This window comes from Cervus canadensis, chromosome 5, assembly GCF_019320065.1.
Source record: "Cervus canadensis isolate Bull #8, Minnesota chromosome 5, ASM1932006v1, whole genome shotgun sequence".
Taxonomy (NCBI): Eukaryota; Metazoa; Chordata; class Mammalia; order Artiodactyla; family Cervidae; genus Cervus; species Cervus canadensis.
In genome coordinates, this window is record NC_057390.1 from 43,526,475 (window position 1) to 43,548,433 (window position 21,959).

General features: G+C 38.1%; 1 protein-coding gene across 1 annotated transcript in view; it reads left to right on the forward strand.

Moving 5' to 3' along the window:
- LOC122441724 (dynein axonemal heavy chain 6-like) overlaps positions 1-21,959 on the forward strand; it is a 111,869-nt gene that overhangs the window by 43,579 nt on the left and 46,331 nt on the right. Inside the window, exons 15-17 of the mRNA XM_043468689.1 lie at positions 2,735-2,870; positions 7,239-7,408; positions 13,722-13,912. Coding sequence (XP_043324624.1) covers positions 2,735-2,870; positions 7,239-7,408; positions 13,722-13,912 — 497 coding nt within the window. The remainder of the gene's footprint in view (positions 1-2,734; positions 2,871-7,238; positions 7,409-13,721; positions 13,913-21,959) is intronic.

The following is a 21,959-nucleotide window of genomic DNA, read 5'->3' on the forward strand; positions in this document are numbered from 1 at the left end:
CCTTCCCAGGAGTAAGCGTCGTTTAATTTCATGGCTGCAATCACCATCTGCAGTGATTTTGGAGCCCAAAAACATAAACTCAGCCATTGTTTCCACTGTTTCCCCATCTATTTGCCATGAAATGATGGGACCAGATGCCATGATCTTAGTTTTCTGAATGTTGAGCTTTAAGCCAACTTTTTCACTCTCTTCTTTCACTTTCATCAAGAGCCTCTTTAGTTCTTCTTCCCTTTCTGCCATAAGGGTGGTGTCATCTGCATATCTGAGGTTATTGATATTTCTGCCCCTCCCGGCATATCTTGAATTGCGCAGCTTGTGGCCTTGCCGCTCAGGCAGCCCAGCGTTTGCCATGATGTACGGGCTGCTGGCATAGAAGTTTAAGACAAGCAGGGTGACAATTAGCAACCTTGATGTACCCTTTGCTTTTCCTATTTGGAAAGGCGCAGTCTGCTTGTTCACGTTCCAGTTCTCTGTTGATTCCGTGACACTGCATACCAGGTTTCTGCAAGAGGGCAGGTGAGTTGGTCTGTATTTCCATTCTTCTTTTAAGCCTAAATTTTCTAGCAGTTTATACTGTGATCCACACAGTCAACAGGCTTTGGCATCCATCAATAAAGGCAGAAATCACGATGTTTTCGCTGGAACTCTTGGTTTTCAATGGATGCGCAAGCGGGATGTTGGAAATTTGATCTCCTGGTTCCTCTGGCCTTTTCTAAATCCATGCTTGAACACTCGGAAAGTTCACAGTTCACTCGAAAAATTGGGTTGAAGGCCCTGGGCTTGGAGATTTTGAGCAGTATCTTTAGCTAGCGTGTGAGATGAGTGCATTTGTGTGGTCATTTGAGCATTCTTTGGCATTGCCTTTCTTAGGGACTGGAATGAAAACTGACCTTTTCCAGTCCTGTGGCCACTGCTGAGTTTTCCAAATTTGCTGGCATATTGAGTGCAGCACTTTCACAGCATCATCTTTCAGGATTTGAAATAGCTCAACTGGAATTCCATCACCTCCACTAGCTTTGCTCATAGTGATGCTTTCTAAGGCCCACTTGACTTCACATTCCAGGATGTCTGGCTCTAGGTGAGTGATCACACCATTGTGATTATCTGGGTCATGAAGATCTTTTTTGTACAGTTCTTCTGTGTATTCTTGCCACCTCTTCTTAATATCTTCTGCTTCTGTTAGGTCCATACCATTTCTGTCCTTTATTGAGCCCATCTTTTTGCATGAAATGTTCCCTTGGTATCTCTAATTTTCTTGAAGAGATCTCTAGTCTTTCCCATTCTATTGTTTTCATATATTTCTTTGCATTAATCACTGAGGAAGGCTTTCTTATCGCTCCTTGCTATTCTTTGGAACTCTGCATTCAGATGCTCATATCTTTCCTTTTCTCCTTTGCTTTTTCCTTCTCTTCTTTTTGCGGGTATTTGTCCCATTACTTCATGGCAAATAGATGGGGAAACAATGGAAACAGTGACAGACTTTATTTTCTTGGGCTCCAATATCACTACAGATGGTGACTTCAGCCATGAAATTAAAAGACGCTTGCTTCTTGGAAGTAAAGCTATGACCAACCTAGACAGCATATTAAAAAGCAGAGACATCACTTTACCAGCAAAGGTCCATCTAGTCAAAGCTATGGTTTTTCCAGTAGTCATGTATGGATGTGAGAGTTGGACCATAAAGAAACTGAGTGCCAAAGAATTGATGCTTTTGAACTGTGTTGGAGAAGACTCTTGAGAGTTTCTTGGACTGCAAAGAGATCAAATCAGTCAATTGTAAAAGAAATCATCCCTGACTATTCACTGGAAAGACTGATTCTGAAGCTGAAGCTCCAGTACTTTGGCCACTTGATGGGAAGAACTGACTCATTAGAAAAGACCCTGATGATGGGAAAGATTGAAGGCAGAAAAAGGGGTCAAGAGAGGATGCGATGGTTGGATGGCATCACAGACTTGATGGACGTGAGTTTGAGCAAGCTCTGGGAGTTGGTGATACACAGGGAAGCCTGGCATGCTGTAGTACATGGGGTCTCAATGAATTGGACATGACTGAACGACTGAAATGAACTGAACTGAACTGAACTGATAAAAGCCTCAGGCAAATATTCATTAAATTTTCAAAGACCTAGTTTCAGTCTACAATTATAGCTGTTTCTCTGTCTCTTTTAAAACTATTTACCCACATGTAAGAGCTTCATGAAATATTGCCAGATGGCATATGATACTTTTCCCTGAAATTTCTGGGAATATGTGAAATAATTAGACATATACACTCAGCCCAGCTGGAAGTGGGCTTGCTGCTTATTTTGCTCTACTTCTCAGATTTCCCTGTCTCCTAGAAGTGAGAACATCTAGGAACTGGATTTGAAAACTAGTTCTCTAGGGAAAAAATCATCAATATAAGAATATTTGAGGGGTGGGGAGAGACCGGTGTGGCATGTTGGAGAACAGGCTACAAGTAGACTTTACAGATTTATTGTTAACCCTTCACAAGATCAATGACTTTCAGCACATGTCAACATGAAAAGCTTTCATCAGCTGCACTTAATTTCAAACACCAACAGGTAGAATTGATTCAACAGCATATCTATTTCACCGTATCTTATATCTGTCCTGGGCAAATGGTTATTTTTAATATGCTACTAGAGCTTGATTTTTCACTTAGACAAGGTGAAAGCATATTCTCTGGTTGTCTTTGTGAATTACTATTCACTTTTTTTCTGTCTTCTAACAGGAACGCCCACCTAAGCCCGAATTTCCCTGGCTGGTTACTGCCATGTGGTTTGCCTGCTGTGACTTAGAAGAATTATTTCCAGTTTTCAAAGGACTTACACAATATATAGTGTTATATCCTATTTCTGTACGCATAGGTAATACATCAAAAAGGATCTGCTATAGGAGGTTGTAAACAAATTCATGAACCTTAACTTTAAAAGTCTCCTTTAACCTCTTCTGCAGTATCAGTATTTTTCACTAGGAAAGTCTTCATTTTTAAGAAATTTTGAATTACTTGTTTGCCCAGTTTCTTGAGGTAAATGCTTGGCCCATGAATTTTCAATATTTCATGTTTACAATTATACCCATTTTAAGGAGATGCATTTACTTCCAAGTATTGTTTTAGCTTCACCTCATACTGTTTTTGGCTTCCCTGGTGGCTCAATGGTAAAAAAATCTTCTTGCAATGCAGGAGACACAAGTTCAATCCCTGAGTCGGAAAGATTCCCCTGGAGAAGGGAATGGCATCCCACTCCAGTGCTCTTGCCTGGAGAATCCCAAGGACAGAGGAGCCTAAGGGCTACAGTCCACGGGGTGGCAAAGAGTCAAACACTGAGCATGGCAGGTTGTACTTTTTTTTAACTTCTTACTGAGGGATAACATACATATGGAAAAGTACACAAATCAAAATCAACAGCCTGTTATAAAATACTAATTCTGAGCTACTACCCAAGTCAAGAACTAGACCAGCACTAGTATCACAGAATTCCCTTATACTCCTTCATAGAACCCTTTCCCTCTTTCCCAAAGGTTATGCCTGCTCTGAATTATAACAGTCTATGTTACTTTCCCCCCATGTTTTACTATGTGTATGTAATCTTTGCTGTTGTTGTTTAGTCACTAAGTCATGTCTGACTCTTTTGCCACCCCACGAACTGTAGTTTGCCAGGTTCCTCTGTCCATGGGATTTCCCAGGCAAGAATACCAGAGTAGATTGCCATTTCCTCCTCCAGGGGATCTTCCTGATCCAGGGATTGAACCCACATATCCTGCATTGACAGGCAGATTCTTTGCCACTGAGCCACCAGGGAAGCTCCAAGTAAACTTTAATTCAAACCTATTAATTGTGGCATTTATTTTACTGTTTTTTGCACCTAACCAGTCATTTTCAAGAGAGATATATTAAGGTATACCACTATGACAATTTCTCTGTAATTCTAGAATTTCTCCCATTATATCTTGTGGAATCAATGTTGTTAATTAAGCATCAATAGGTTTAGGGTGATTATCTTCCTAACAAGTAAAATACCTGAATAGTGCTTTTTGCCTTAAAATACATTTTCTAATATTAGTATTACTAAATATTATTACAGCAGGATTGTCTTCATTAGTATTCCCTCTGTATATTTCTACATTCTTTATTTTTATCTCTTCTGGGTCATCATCATGTTTCAGTGTATCTTTAGTAGGATTTTGCTGTTTTGAGCAATGTGGCAGTCTCTTTTTAAACAAGCAATTTTTAATCCAACTATTGTAAAGTTGGTTATACCTCTATTTCAGTGGCTCTCAACTGGGGAAGATTTGTTCCCCAGGGGACATTCTGAAGACATTATTGGATCCCACAACTGGGGTGGTGCTACAGGCATCCAGTAGGTAGAAACCAGAGGTGTAACTAAACATCCTACAATGCTCAAAACAACCAGAACAACCCTCCGCAACAAATGACCACTTGACCAAATGGCAGTAGTGGCAGGGTTGAGAAAATCCTCACTTATTTGGACTTACTTCTGTCACCTTATTTATAGTGATTTTTTCCTTGGCATGCTTTTTCTTTATTTTTTACTTCTTCTTTCTTGCCTTCAGGTCAGTTGTCCACATTCTTTTTTTGTTTTCCTTGTACTGATTTGAAGTTGTGTGTTCTATTGTTATTTTTAGTAATTATTCTTCTACTTCTCATATGAATGGGTTTTTTCCTGAGTACACCCAGTAACTGTTGTGGCTTAAAGGCTGTGTGGACCAGAAATTCTGGGATCTTTATATGCTCATTTAATTTCTAAATAAAGACTAGGGAAAATAAAATACTCTTCAGTAAATAAACCAAATGAAAATTGTGTTTCTATATTATGGACCAATTAAACAAGATGGCTAGAGGAAGAGGTAGAACACAGAAGAAAAATACTCATAGGAGAAGTCTAGTGATGGACAGTTGGGGAAAGACCCAAAGCAGAAGGGGCTAAATGGAGCTTCATGAACATAGAGGCAAAGAAAGAGGTAAAGGCTGAAAGACAAAGTAATTCTGGAAACAACTCATCATGTTTGGATTATTACTGTCATCTGAGACTAAAATTTTAGCACTTTAAAACAACTTCCTTGCTTTCATTTGTTAAATTTCAAGGTTGATTCTGGAAATCCTGCAGTGTTACAAAGGTTTGTATGTGATAGGATGGCTTATGTTCTGAAAGTGAGCTTTAGGTCTTTGCAGGTGAAGTTTAGTAATTAATTTCAAAGCCACTCACCTTCAAAGGCTTCCTAATTGCCTTAATCTTGTGCCTCTGATGGTTTCTGTGTGTTTCATGTTCCATTAGTTGGGAGTTAGAATTTTAAAGTATCCTGCCTTATTAGCCAAAGTCCTAGTGATCATTACATTACAATAATGAGAACCTGAGGAGAAAAGAAGTCCTTTTGGGATAAATGTTTCTACTGCCTGGTTCTCAGAATAACGCATCCACTAAAAAGTGCTGTCCTGTGCTGTACCCTGCGGTCTCATACCATGTAACTGTCTGTATCTCACATCGAAATTAAAAGTCTTACAGAATGACCTACTGCTCCAAGGCCATGGGCTTAAGTGTCACTAAATTTCTGTCACCAGCTCTGTAGCTGCTATTGTTAGGCCCTCAGAGGAGAGCCCCACAGACTAGCCAGAGAAAGTCATTTTCCAGCCTGCCATGGAAGCCAACCATTTTGTGTAACATTCAACCCCAGCAGCCTCTTTCATCACTAGATGGCCGTGTTGGTCTGCGGAGTGGCTTACAGCAGCACTCTGTGCCCCTGCAGGAATTTCGGTGCTAATTCTTGTTCAGTCGCTCAGTCGTGTCCAAGTCTTTACCACCTTGTGAACTGCAGCATGCCAGGCTTCCCTGTCCTTCACTATATCCCTGAGTTTGCACAGATTCATGTCCCTTGAGTTGATGATGTCATCCAACCATCTCATCCTCTGTTGCCCCCTTCTCCTCATGCCCTCAATCTTTCTCAGCATCAGGTCTTTTCCAGTGAGTCGGTTCTTCACATCAGGGTGGCCAAAGTAGTGGAGCTTCAGCTTCAGCATCAGTCCTGTCAATGAATAGTCAGGGTTGATTTCCTTTATAGTTGACTGGTTTGATCTCCATGCAGTCCAAGGGATTCTCAAGAGTCTTCTCCAGCACCACAATTCGAAAGCATCAATTCTTCAGGACTCATGTATAATACACAATTTATTCATATGTTATTTATATGGTAAAAAAGTATATATGCCTGAATATTTTAATTGCTTCATCTGTCTCACACTAATAATTGTGTTATTTTATATCACTGAAAAGTGTTTTTCTGCTTTTTCTTCTGCCTCCAATAGTGATGGGAGTTCTGGGGGCTTTTTTGGAGGTGGGGCTGCACTGGGTCTTTGTTGCGGCACTCGGACTTTCTCTAGTTGCAGCACTCAGGCTTAGTTGCCCTTTGGCATGTGAGATTTTAGTTTTCCAACCAGGGATTAAACCCACATCCCCTGCATAGGAAGGCAGATTCTTAACACTGGACCACCAAGGAAGTCCCAGCAGTGATAGTTTGATGTATTTTTATGCTATTGTCTGACACATATTGATTTATTTTATTGTATTTTTATTATTGAGTTTGTATTGTACTTAATACAACTTGACCTATTTTGTCCCATTTAATTATATTTGCCTTGAATTCTAATATAGCCAATGTTACTCTCATCACTTCTTATCACTTAGGGTTTTTTTTTTTTTTTCTTTTGCTCACATTTGATTGATATATCTCTATGCATCCTTTAATTTGTAACTTCTCTGTCATTTGTTTTAACGTAATGTTTTGTAAGTGGTTTGAATTCATTTTCTGATCCAATTTTGAATTCAGTATTTCCTAATTAGGTTGGGTAGAGGGAGATTAATATATTTACATTTGCAGTAATATAAAAAAATCGATAGTAAACATAGAAATTTCTTCCTTACCAAATATACTTATTTAATGGGTTTCCCCAATGGCTCAGTAGGTAAAGAATCCACCTGCAATGCAGAAGACACAGGAGATGTGGATTCGATTCCTGGGTCAGCAAGATCCTCTGGGAGAGAAAATGGCAACCCACTCCAGTATTCTTGCCTGGAGAATCTCATGGACAGAGGAACCTGGCGGGCTATAGTCCCAAGGGTCGCAAAGAGTCAGACACAACTGAGCAACTAAGCACACACATTTATTTAATATCACGGTCATAGCAACTGTAATTAAAGCATGTTTTAAAATTGTGTTTCCAGGGTCTTTTGAGACTTATATTAACCCACCTGATCGGGACGCCTATTCTATAGTGAAGGAGAGTGATCAACTCATAACAATGGAAAGGGTGCCCTCAAGCTATAATTTTTGGCATCCAGAACTAAGTTCTTTCCATAAGTTAATCCTTATTAAATGCTGTAAAGAAGAAAAGGTAGGATATTTTTCATTAAAGAACTGTGTTATAATTATTTCTGATAAAGCTCACCAGCCAGTTATGATTCATGGACTGATTAGATTTGTTTAGAAAGTAACAATGGCCAAATTTGGGAAGTAGTTTGTGACTTTGTGTTGTTAATAAGAAACGGAGACTTTGTGTTATTAATAGAGCACAATATTTTATATAGGAAATTATGAGAGAAAAGGCTGGAGAGTCATCCAGGGACCCAGAGGAACTTCCTTCATGTTGCCATGGGGAACTTGTGCTTCCTGCCAGGGAAGTCAGGGCTCTGCTGGATGGTGTTAGCAGGGCACTAGTGGGCCTTTCAGAACTTGGCAGCAATGAGAAGGAGGCATTTGAACAGAAAAAAAACATAGTCACCAAGACCATTTTGAAGATAGCTGACATAATTATGTAAGAAATTATGGCAGTTTGCATAAAATAGAATGAAATAGCACCATTTGCAGCAACATGGATAGACCTAGAGACTATCATATTAAGTGAAGGTAAGTCAGACAGAGAAAGAGAAATATCCTATAATATCACTTATATGTGAAATCTAATAAAAAAGTGATACAAATGAACTTATTTACAAACCAGAAACAGACTCATATACCTTGAAATCAGACATATGATTACCAAAGGAGAAATGTGGAGGGAAATAATAAATGAGGAGGCTGGGCTTAGTATATACCCACTACCATATATAAACTAGATAACAAGCACCTACTGTACAGCACAGGGAACTCTACTCAATATCCTGTAATAACCTATATGGGAAAATAATCTGAAAAAGAATGGAGATATATACATATACATACATATATGTGTATATATATATATATATAATTCACTTTGCTGTACACCTGAAGCTAATAAACACTGTAAATCAACTGCACTTCAATAAAAATTATTTTTAAATTATGGCAACCTGAATTAAGATAGAGATAGTAGATCAGAGAGATGGAGGGGGATGTGGGGATGGGGCAACTAATATAGCTCTTGGTTTTTGTGTGGGTGCCAAAGGGGAGAGTTTTATCAACAACTAAGCAAATGTGAAAGGAGAAACATGTCAGATAAAGACGTCACTGAGTCTGCAGTATCTACCAATATCAAAGTGTATAGTAGTCTGGGGACCAATTAATATCTGGGTAGAAAACTTTAGAGAGAAATATAGCTTTAAAAATAGAGATTGGGGAATCATTAACATTGAGTTGGAAAGTAAAATCACAGGAGTTGTTAAAATCATAGAGGAATAATAGGTTAAGAGGACAGATGGGCAAAGGATAAAACCCTGAGGAGCACCAACTTTGAAAAGACAAAGAGAAAGGATAAGGAGCCCTTGAGAAGGAAGAGGCAGAGGGGCAAGAAGAACACCAGGAGAAAGAAATAATGTGGAAGCCAAGTAGGCATAGTGTTTCAATACAGCAAGAATTATCAACAGATTGTAATGAATGGAGGGTGTTCTATGAGAAATGGGAGAAAGAAAACACACTGGAGAAAATCAAACCATAGTTTGGAGATATTGAGGCTATACTGTTGGATTTTCTACCATCTCTTTAGGAAAACAGAAAGGCTGTGGGGTTGGCCTGAACAACTGATAATTTCAATAGATGAATGGAAGATAGAAGGTCATTGAGACTGTTGGTAAAAGTAGTTCTATAAGGGGAAGAGCTCTAAGAAAAAGCTTATAGATTGGAAGAAGAGGGAAAACCTTGAAAGTTTCTTTGGAAGCAAATGTAGTTGGACTAGGAATCTAGCACAGTTAGAAGGACAAGAGAGGTTGTGATCAAAGTTGAGCTTAAAACTTATAATGAGAAGTTCCAAGTGGTGACCGTGTCCTGAGGGTAGCCATAGGTATGGGTGACTGAGAAAGTGATGAGATGATGTGCACTAGAGTTTGAGGTCAAGGCACTGTGCAGTTAGGATATGGGAGGTCCTTCTGGACCCTGAATCTGGGTTGTGTCACCCCAGATGATGACAAGACAATGCCTGAGACACAGTTGATAAATCACTGGAACAGACATAAATGGAGAGGAAGCCATAAGCTAGGTGGCAAGTCTTCAGTGGATATGGGACAGTGGCTACCAGGTCGGATACTGACAAAGATGAAAGGATGATTAAACAGCAGTAGTCCCAAAGAAGGAGTTTTAAAGATTGAGACACAGGCTAGAAAATTCTAGACTATGGGAACTTTTTGTTGTTTTTGTTTCAGGTTCTGTGTCTCTGTGTATGAGCTAAGGTTCTTAAGGTTATAACCATAGAGAACAAATTTAATAAGTTCAAGACTAAAAAGGATATATTAAAATAAAAGGATACTGGGGTAGCTCTTTAAATTTGAGGAAAAGCCACTTAATCACACTTCAGGAGGAGCAGCTCACTGGGCAACTCCCTGAACATAACTCTGTAGTATTGCCATTGATAGCACTCAATTCTCAATGAAATTGTTCCTCTAGTTTCAAATTCTCAAGAGAGAGATTCTGATTGGTCCAGCTCAACTTAAGTTTTGTTCCTGGTCCAATCAGCTACAGATAGGAAAATTGCATCATGCAGTAGAAATATGACTACACAAGAGTTCTAGGGAAGAAAACAGATGCTGGTGGGCTACATCCATGCAAGATTCCACCTGCCATGGGGCCTTGTCTCACAGCCAATATTCCCATTTCTCTGGTCCAGAGAAGATCAGACTCAGGAAAGACCTAAGACTCACCTTCTATCATTTAAAGACCAGTACCTGTCCCTCAGCTTCTGTCCATAAAACATTTAACAAATACCTTGGTGAGCAATTGTTGTATTCCAAGCACTGAGGATACAATTGTGAAAAAGAAAAAATTCTTTTTTCTTATGGAAAAAAAAAAAAAAAACTACTCCCAAAGGCTTGTATTCTAGTGAGAGAGAGAAGGGACAGAAAGAATAAAATACTTTCTGCTTGCAAAAAGTTATTGTAAGGACATGAAATGGAAGTTTCAATAAAAGTAGTAGAGTGGAAACTAGAGTAGGAAGCCAAGGAGGACCTCTTTGAAGAGGTGATAGTCTCAAGTTCTCATATAAATCGTTTCCTGTGTCATACCAACATCCTGTGGGGGCAGACTGGAGAGTGTTGGGGGAGCAGCAAGGAGACCTGGAACAGTGCCCCTGGGTGGAGAAGCCTAGCAGAGACTCGAGAGCAGGCCAGTTGGGAGAAGGAAGAGGGTTCCAGAGGAGAAGGGCCAGGAATAGCTCAGAGCCAGGTCCTTCAAGCTGTGGTTAGAGTGATTGCTCATGGGAACAAAAAAGAAATAAATAGAATGAGAAATGGAGTCCAGCCCTACACCAGAAGTGGTGCACTCCCCTCAGGCACCACCTAGGCTTGGAGAGGGGAGGAGCAAAGGGGCTTGGTAGAAAATTATTTCCTACCCCTCCCAGTCATGAAATCCAGGTCAGCCTGAGGACAAGGATTTTTTTGTTTGTTTTTAATTAATTTTTTATTGGAGTATGGTTGATTTACAGTGTTGAGAGATTTTTTTTTGTTTTTTTGTTTTTTTTTTTTCTTGTCTCTTGGACCCTTTGGAGAATATGATGAAAGTTGCAAGCCTTCTTAGAAAATACACAAATGCTCTTCCACGAATGATTATCTAATTCTAGTTAAGAATTTCAATCTTGGGAAATGAAGTGTGTTCTCTCTCACACACACACACATTTATCTTTTACATTTTTTATTTTTACCTTCTCACCCTCTGCATCCATTTTCCCCTTTCTGGCACACACCAGTGTATGCTCTGTATCCAGGAGTTTGTTGTTGTTGTTCCTAGTTTTTAAATTTATTTTTAATGGAGGGTAGTTGTTTTACAGTGTTGTGTTGGCTTCTGCCACGCAGCAACACAACTCGGGCATAAGTATACATATGTCTCCCCTGCAGAAATTCCCTTCTACCCCCTACCGCATCCCACTCCTCTAGGTTGTCACAGAACACAATATTGAGCTCTCTGTGATATATAGCAATCTCCCATTAGCTATCCATTTTACACATGGCAATGTATATGATCCAGTGCTACTTTCTCAATTCATCCAACCCTCTCTTTCCCCCTCGTTGTCCACAAGTCTGTTTTCTATGTCTGCATCTCTATCCCTGCCCTGCAAATAGGTTCATCAGTACCATCTTTATAGGTTCCATATATATGCGTTAATATGCGATATTCATTTTTCTTTTTCTGACTTATTTCATGCTGTGTAACAGGCTCTAGGTTCATCCAACTCACTAGAACTAACTCAAATGCATTCCTTTTTATGGCTGAGTAATATTCTGTGTATATATATACCACTACTTCTTTATCCATTCATCTGTTGATAGATATCTAGGTTGCTTCCATGTCCTGGCTCTTGTAAATAGTGCTGCAGTGAACATTGTGGTACATGTATCTTTTTGAACGATGGTGTTCTCAGGGTGCATGCCCAGTGCTGGGATTCTTGGGTCACGTGGTAGTTCTATTCCTAGTTTTTTAAGGAATCTCCATACTGTTCTTAGTGGCTGTATCAATTTACATCCCCACCGACAGTGCGACAAGGTTCGCTTTTCTCCGCATCCTCTCCAGCACTTATTTTTTTGTAGATTTTTTGTTGGTGGCCATTCTGACCCACGTAAGGTGATACCTCATTGTGGTTTTGATTTGCATTTCTCTAATAATGAGTGATATTGAGCATCTTGTCATATGTTTATTGACCATTTGTGTGTTCTCTGGAGGAATGCCTGTTCAGGTCTTTCAACCACTTTTTGATTGGGTTGTTTGTTTTTCTGATATTGAGCTGCATGAGCTGCTTGTATATTTTGGAAATTAGTCTTTTGTCAGTTGTTTCACTTGCAATTATTTTCTCCCATTCTGAGGATTGTCTTTTCATTTTGTTTATAGTTTCCTTTGCTGTGCAAAAGCTTTTAAGTTTAATTAGGTCCCAATTGTTTATTTTTGTTTTTATTTCCATTATTGCAGGAGTTGGGTCAAAAAAGATATTGCTGTGATTTATGTCACAATATTTTGCCTTGTTGTTGCTATTTTTAAGATTCCACATATGAAAGATAGTATGTTTGTTTTTTTCTGTCTGACTTATTCCACTTAGTATAATGCCCTCAAGGTCCATTCACATTGTTGCAAATGGCAAGAGTTCATTCTTTTTTATGAGTGAATAATATTCCTATGTGTGTGTGTATCACATTTTATTTATTTATTTATCCATTGATAGACACAGGTTGTTTTCATGTCCTAGCTATTGTAAATAGTGCTGCAGTGAACACAGGGGTGCATGTATTTTTCTCAAGTTATTGCTTTCATTTTCTTAGGAGAAATACCCAGAATTGTGAGTGCTGGATCATATGGTAGTTCTGGTTTTAACTTTTTGCGAAATATAAATACTGTTTTTCATAGTGGAGACATCAATTTACATTCTTAGCAACAATGCCTCAGTTCAGTTCAGTTCAGTTCGGGTTCCCTTTTCTCCAAATCCTCACCAACATTTATTCCTTGTCTCTTTAATAATAGTCATTTTAACAGGTATGAAATGATATCTCATTGTGATTTTGATTTACATTTCCCTGATGATTAATGATGCTAAGTAGACAGATATATGTCTTTTCTGGAAAAGTGCCTATTCAGATCTTCTGTCTACTTTTTAATTGGATTGTTTGGGATCTTTTTGCTATTGAGTTGCATGAATTTCTTATATATTTTTGGATTTTAACACCTTATTAAATGTATGGCTTGAAGATACCTTCTCCCATTCCATAGGTTGTCTTCCGATTTTGTTGATTGGTTCTTTTGCTGCACAGGAGCTTTTTCATTTTGTATAGTCCCACTTGCTTATTTTTGCTTTTGTTATTTGTGCTTTTGGTGTCATATGCAAAATCTCGTTGCCAAAAGCTACATCAAGGAGCCTTTCCCCTGTTTTCTTCCAGGAGTTTTATGGTTTGGGGTCTTATATTTAAATTTTTAATTCATTTTGAGTTTATTTTTATGAGTGGTATAAGCAGGAATGTAAATTGGTATAGCCACTAGAGGAAACAGAATGGGAAAGCATAGTCTCTTCAATAAATTGTGTTGGGCAAATTGGATATTCAGATGCAGAAAAATGAAAATGAACCTGTATCTTGGGTCAAACTCATGTTGTTCGAGGGTTGACTCTATAAGATCATATCATCTGCAAATAAGGACATTTTTAATTCTTCCTTTCTGATTTGGCTGCCTTACTTCTTTGTCTTGCCTAATGGCTCTGGTTAGAGCTTCTGATACTATGTTGAAATGGATATAGTCTTCTAATGTTTTTTTCTTTCAATTTTCAGGTGGTTTTTGCTCTTACAGACTTTGTAATAGAAAATCTTGGGAAAGCCTTTATAGAGACACCACCTGTGGACCTGCCCACTCTGTATCAAGACATGTCATACAACACTCCCCTGGTATTTATCTTAAGCACAGGCTCAGATCCCATGGGTGCATTTCAAAGGTTTGCCCGGGAGAGTGGATATTCAGAAAGGTAAGGTCACATTGTGCAGTTTTAATCATTCATATGAACATCACCTAGTTAAAATTTGCCTTTTTTTTCCTTCCCTCTGTGGAATGTGAATTCCTAATTCAGGTATCCCTAACTAAATAAGTTAAAATACTTTAATAGTTAGCTATGCATGTGATTAAAGTGGTAGTAAATTCATAAAAAGAGATGTAAAGTTCATTTGAGCAAAGGGGAGATTGTTTAAACATTGAAGCATAATTAATGAAATAATAATTAAAACATTTGCTATTTAAGACATTATTTTACTGTAACTGTAAAAGGACTGTAGTTTACACCTTATGCTCAAATGTACAAAAAAATCCCATAGCTCTTTAGGTTGTATTATTAATCTCTTCTTACTCCTGAGCCTCTATTCTGCAGAGTAAGAAAGGGGAGGGGAAGTTTAAACTTGTGAATTTACAATATTATATTTTTTTCAGACTTAAATCTCTCCAGAGTAAGCTGTTTTGACTCCTTTCTCATGAAAACTCAGTCTTCCTGACTCCTTCTTTCCCCAGTCCTCCCCAAGATGGTGTTCTGATGGGTAGGAAAGTACACAAGACCACGGGATAGCAGGGGAGAGTAGGGGTCTCATATCTAGGAGGTAATCTCCAGCTCCAACAGGCCCTTGCATGGAGATTACAAGACAATGAATTCCATCTGTTCTTTGAAGTTCAAAGAGTCGGACACAACTGAGCAACTAAACAACAACAATCTTTATTAGTCAAGCTTCTCTAGAGAAACAGATATATATGGATATATATATACACACACACACATATAATACAAATTATATATATTATGCAAATAACATATATATATTACCCTATTGTTGTTGTTGTTCAGTTGCTCCATCATGTCCAACTCTTTGCAACCCCATGAACTGCAGCATGCCAGGCTTCTGTGTCCTTCATTATCTCCTGGAGTTTGCTCAGACTCATATCTATTCAGTCAATGATGTCATCCAATCATTTCATCCTCTGCTCTCCCCTTTTCCTCCTTCCCTCAATCTTTGCCAGCATCAGGGTCTTTTCCAATGAGTCAGTTCTTTGCATAGGGTATCCAAATATTGGAGCTTCAGCTTCAGTATCAGTCCTTCCAGTGAATATTCAGGGTTGATTTCCTTTAGGGTTGGCTGGTTTGTTCTCCTTGCAGTCCAAGGGGCTCCCAAGAATCTTCTCCAGCACCACAGTTCAAAAGCATCAATTCTTTGGCACTCAGTCTTCTTTATGGTCCAACTCTAACACCTGTACATTACTACTGGAAAAACCATGGCCTTGACTATATTATGCTATATATGTGTGTATATATATTATACATAAAATGAGATATTGGCTTACATGATTATGGAGGCTAATCTCCAAAATCTGCAGTCAACAAGAAAGAAACACAGGAAAGTCAATGCGTAATTCTAGTCCAAGTCCAGAGCTCTGAAAACCAGAAGTAATAATGATACAAGTCCCAATCTGAAAGCCAGCAGACTCAAGACCCAAGAAAAGCAGTGTTTTCATTTGAGTCCAAAGGCAAAGAAATAAAATGACCCAGCTCAGTCAGGCTGAAGGAGTTCCCTCTTCCTCAAGTCTTCTGCTCAAGTCTTCACTTGATTGGGTGGGCCCCATCTACATTAAGGAGGAAAATCTGCTTTACTCAGTCTGCTAATTCAAACATTAATCTCACCCAGAAACATCCCCACAGACTCATTCAGAATGATGTTTGACTTAATGTCTGGGCACTGTGTGACCCAGTCCAACCTCACTAGTAATTAGGAAACAATAAGTTAAAACCATTAAGATATTTCACACTCATCAAATTAGCAAAACCATGCCAAAGATAGGGAGCTATAGAAATATTCATATTGCAAGTGGGAGTGAAAAATTAGTTAAAATCATTTTGAAGAGAAATTAGCAGTATATCAGAGTTGCAGAGAGCATTCCCCATATCCCAACAATTCACTACTGAATTTGCATGTTCAAAGTCAGTCACTGGGCAAAGAGCCATATTCAGGAACATTTGTAGAAACATGTTTATAATAGCAACAACAAAGAAAAACCTGGAAACAACCAAAATGTCCATCTTAAAAAAACTATATAAATTGTGGCATATTCATAAAATTGAATATAATAACAATAGCCATGAAAATAAATAAATTAAGACTATGTTTATTAATATGGATGGGTCACACAAACTAAATTAGGATGCACAAAAATTATACAATATTGGAGAAGTTTGATAATATAAAATTATTAAACAGATATATATTATATACTGCTTATGAATTCACATTTTTGCAATAATTGTATAAAGAAAAATACAAAAGTTATACCAAGTCCAGGAGAGCAGTGACTTTGTAGAAGGTGAAGTTTAGGTAATAAAAAAAGTGAACAGGGAGGGGCATAATGCAAGCTCAGATCATATGGATAATGTTTTACTTCTGAAGCTGGGTATGGGTACATAGATACTTGTATTAACTTTATAACTTTTTTTATAAAGGTGACATAATGTTTTGTTATAAAGGTGTTATGAAGGTAAAATACTTGGCTGATGAAATTAATAGTGAAATGAAGAGCCTTAATCTTTATACTCAACAAATAAAACAAATGCAAGATCTTCAAATACATATGCAGCATTTATAAAATTAATGATTTTCTAAGAGATAGGTATTTCAAAAAGAATAAAACTTATTCCCTGACCACAATAAGTCTTAGAAATCTTAAAAGTTAATTTTTTTAATACTTGGAAAGCAAAGCAATGTTCTTCTGAACAGCTTGTTTGTTAAAGGGAAATCATACTGGAAATTTTCCAATAAATGGACAATGACAAAAACAATATAACCTATCAAAAACCAGGAGGGTTTAGTAATAAGACACTTAATGTAAATTTATATATATGTAATGACTTCTGGTTCCAGAAATGTCAGACTAAGAACTCAGGCTGATATTTGGCCTTGGAGTAGGGAATGAAGCAGGGCAAAGGCTAATAGAGTTTTGCCAAGAGAACGCACTGGTCATAGCAAACACCCTCTTCCAACAACACAAGAGAAGACTCTACACATGGACATCACCAGATGGTCAACACTGAAATCAGAGTGATTATATTCTTTGCAGCCAAAGATGGAGAAGCTCTATACAGTCAGCAAAAACAAGACCGGGAGCTGACTATGGCTCAGATCATGAACTCCTTATTGCCAAATTCAGACTTAAACTGAAGAAAGTAGGGAAAACCACTAGACCATTCAGGTATGACCTAAATCAAATCCCTTATGACTATACAGTGGAAGTGAGAAATAGATTTAAGGGACCAGATCTGATAGACAGAGAGCCTGATGAACTATGGATGGAGGTTTGTGACATTGTACAGGAGACAAGGATCAAGACCATCCCCATGGAAAAGAAATGCAAAAGGGCAAAATGGTTGTCTGAGAAGGCCTTACAAATAGCTGTGAAAAGAAGAGAAGTGAAAAGCAAAGGAGAAAAGGAAAGATATTCCCATTTGGATGCAGAGTTCCAAAGAATAGTCGGGACAGATGAGAAAGCCTTCCTCAGCAATCAATGCAAAGAAATAGAGGAAAACAACAGAATGGGAAAGACTAGAGATCTCTTCAAGAAAATTAAAGATACCAAGGGAACATTTCAGGCAAAAAGATGGGCTCAATAAAGGACAGAAATGGTATGGACGTAACAGAAGCAGAAGATATTAAGAAGAGGTGGCAAGAATACACAGAAGAACTGTACAAAAAAGATCTTCATGACCCAGATAATCATGATGGTGTGTTCACTCACCTAGAGCCAGACATCCTGGAATGTGAAGTCAAGTGGGCCTTAGAAAGCATCACTACAAACAAAGCTAGTGGATGTGATGGAATTCCAGTTGAGCTATTTCAAATCCTGAAAGATGATGCTGTGAAAGTGCTGCACTCAATATGCCAGCAAATTTGGAAAACTCAGCAGTGGCCACAGGAAAAGGTGAGTTTTCATTCCAATCCCTAAGAAAGGCAATCCCAAAGAATGCTCAAACTACCACACAATTGCACTCATCTCACACGCTAGTAAAGTAATGCTCAAAATTCTCCAAGCCAGGCTTCAGCAATACGTGAACCATGAACTTCCAGATGTTCAAGCTGGTTTTAGAAAAGGCAGAGGAACCAGAGATCAAATTGCCAACATCCGCTGGATCCTTGAAAAAGCAAGAGAGTTCCAGAAAAACATCTATTTCTGCTTTATTGACGATGCCAAAGCCTTCGACTGTGTGGATTACAATAAACTGTGGAAAATTCTGAAAGAGATGGGAATACCAGACCACCTGACCTGCCTCTTGAGAAACCTGTATGCAGGTCAGGAAGCAACAGTTAGAACTGGACATGGAACAACAGACTGGTTCCAAATAGGAAAAGGAGTACATCAAGGCTGTATTTTGTCACCCTGCTTATTTAACTTATATGCAGAGTACATCATGAGAAACGCTGGGCTAGAGGAAGCACAAGCTGGAATCAAGATTGCTGGGAGAAATATCAATAACCTCAGATATGCAGATGACACCACCCTTATGTCAGAGAGTGAAGAGGAACTAAAAAGCCTCTTGATGAAAGTGAAAGAGGAGAGTGAAAAAGTTGGCTTAAAGCTCAACATTCAGAAAACTAAGATCATGGCATCTGGTCCCATCACTTCATGGCAAATATATGGGGAGACAGTGAAAACAGTGTTAGACTTTTTTTTGGGGGGGGGCTCCAAAATCACTGCAGATGGTGACTGCAGCCAGGAAATTAAAAGACGCTTACTCAAAAAAAAAAAAAGAAAAGACGCTTACTCCTTGGAAGGAAAGTTATGACCAACCTAGATAGCATATTAAAAAGCAGAGACATTACTTTGCCAGCAAAGGTCCGTCTGGTCAAGGCTATGGTTTTTCCAGTGGTCATGTGTGGATGTGAGAGTTGGACTGTAAGGAAAGCTGAGTGCCAAAAAATTGATGCTTTTGAACTGTGGTATTGGAGAAGACTCTTGAGAGTCCCTTTGGACTTCAAGGAGATCCATCCAGTCCATCCTAAAGGAGATCAGTCCTGGGTGTTCATTGGAAGGACTGATGCTGAAGCTGAAACTCCAGTACTTTGGCCATCTCATGCAAAGAGTTGACTCACTGGAAAAGACCCTGATCCTGGGAGGGATTGGGGGCAGGAGGAGAAGGGGACGACAGAGGATGAGATGGCTGGATGGCATCACCAACTCGATGGGCATGAGTTTGAGTAAACTCCGGGAGTTGGTGATGGACAGGGAGGCCTGACATGCTGCAATTCATGGGATCACAAAAAGTCGGACACGACTGAGCGACTGAACTGAACTGAAAACTTAGTTGTTAAACTCTAGTAGAAGGAAAAAATAATAAGCTAAGAGCAGAAACTAGTGACAGAAAACATACATTCAATAGACAAGATCTAAAAGAACAGAAGTTGCTTTTTTGAAAAATTTAATAAAATATAAATCTCTGTTGAAACTGCTGATACAGAGAGAAAGAAACAGAGAAATTCAAAAAACCTATATCATGAATGAGTAAGAGAATATCACTACAGACCTGCAGACATTAAAATAATCATAAAAGCATATTATTTAAAAAGAAAACTCTGCCAATGAATTTGAAAATGTTGATAAACAGGAAAATTCCTCCAAAAGCACACCTTTTAAAACTAATAGAATAATCAGAATATATAAATAGTTCAATAATTTTTTATTGAATTCATTATTAAAAACCTTCCCAGAATTCTGGGTTTATTTCAGTAATGTAAGCATTAAAATACTGAAAATTAATTTAATTCACCACATTGAAAGAGTAATGGCAAAATACCCTTAAAGAAGAAAACTATTAATTCAACATAAGCAGAAAAAGCATCTGTTAAAATTCAACATGAATTCATGGTGGGAAATGTCCTAATAAACCAAGAATCTGAAAATCATGTCTTAAAAAAAGAAAAACAGAAATAGGACATTCTTCTGTTCTGATAAAATGTATCTTAATTTTTAGTGGATTTAGCAAGGTTACTGGACTTAAAATAGATTGCATTAATGCATACTAGCAACGGAAATTCTCATTCATTGTTGGTGAGAATACAAAATGGTAGAGTCACTTTGGAAGAGAGTTTAGTATTTCATATGATCAGCCATCTGGCATTTACCCAAAGGAATTAAGAACTTATGTTCACCCAAGAACCTACGTTATACTAGAGCCTACATTAAATGCATAGCAGCTTTATTCATAATTGCCAAAACTCGGAAGCAACCCAGATGTCCTTCAGCAGATGAATGGATGAATAAACTGTGTTGTGTCCACACAGTGGATACTGTGCTGTGGTTTCTGTGCTTAGTCGCTCAGTCAGGTCCGACTCTCTGCTACCTCATGGACTGTAGCCCGCCAGGCTCCTCTGTCCCTGGGGATTCTCCAAGCTAGAATACTGAAGTGGCTTGCCATGCCCTCCTCCAGGGGCTCATCCCAACCCAGGGATTGAACCCAAGTCTCCTGCATTGCAGGTGGATTCTTTTACCATCTGAGCCACCAGGGAAGCCCAAGAATACAAGAGTGGGTAGCCTATCCCTTCTCCGGATGAACTTTCTGACCCAGGATTTGAACCAGGGTCTCCTACATTGCAGGTGTATTCTTTACCAGCTGAGCTACCCAGGAAGCCCACAATGGATACTATTCAGTGCTAAAAGAAATGAGCCTATCAAGCCATGAAAAGACATGCAAGAACTTTAAATGCATATTACCAAGTAAAAGAGGCCAATCTGAAAAGGCTATATATACTGGATTGTTCCAAGTATATGACATTCTGGAAAAGGCAAAACTATGAAGACAATTAAAAAAATAATAATAACAAAGAGTTTATATCCAATGTAAAGAACTCTTAGAAATCAATAAAAAAAAAGACAGGTGAACCAGTAGGAAAAAAGGGGAGAGAAGAATATAAAAGCAAATATCCAAATGCCCAATAAATAAACCTATGAAAATGGGAAATAATTTAAAACCTCAGTGAGATACCATTATATATCTATCAGGTGTTAGCAAAGTTATGGAAAAATAAGTACTCTTACCCATTGCTGGTACAAGTGTGCAATGATGGCATCACTCTGAAAAACAATTTGATATTATAAAAAGATTAAGCATACACGTACTCTGTCAAACAGCAGTTCCATTCCTAGGAATATACACAACAAAATGGAGTACACATGTATGCCAAGAGACATCTGTGAGAATGGCTATTGCAGCATTGTTTGTAATAACTAAGAACCAGAAGTAACTCAAATGTCCAGCAAGAGCAGAATGGATGAATAAACTGTGATATAAGCATACAGTAGAATATTATACAGCAATGAAAATGAAAGATGCACAGTAATATGAATTAATCTGAAGAAATAATGTTGATTGAAATAGACCAAATATAAATATACACTTTATGATTCCATTTATATAAATTCAAAAACAAGCAAAATTAATCTATGGTGTTAGAATTCAAAGTAATTGTTGCCTTTGAGACAAAGGGAGGATACTAATTGACAGGGTACAAGTGATGTTCTCTTTTTTTTTTCCCTGGGTGGTGGTTCTTGTGTACATTCTCTTTGAGAGAATTCATCAAGCTAAACACTAATGATTTGTGTACTTTTGTATGTATGTTAGACTTTGGGTTTTCAAAAGCTTTTTAAAAACTGACCTATAGCATTAGAAGTCAGGACAAAGGGTACCTTTGGTATGGAGGAAGAGAAGATGATTGGAATAGAAAGGAGATAGGAGAGATGTCTCTGGGGTGTTAGGGAAGTTCTCTTCTCAAGCACAGATGTTTATTTCCTCTATGCACTTTTATTTGTATATTTGTATACACAGAACTATATTTGTCTTATGCACTTTTGTGTGTTATAGTAAAAAAACAATAGGAAAAAATATTTTTACATCTATCAGAATGAGAATTTGAAATGTATACATATTCTAGAAGCCTACCATATTTACATTTCTTAATAGTTGCATTACTTATAAATAATATGAAATGGCATTTCAC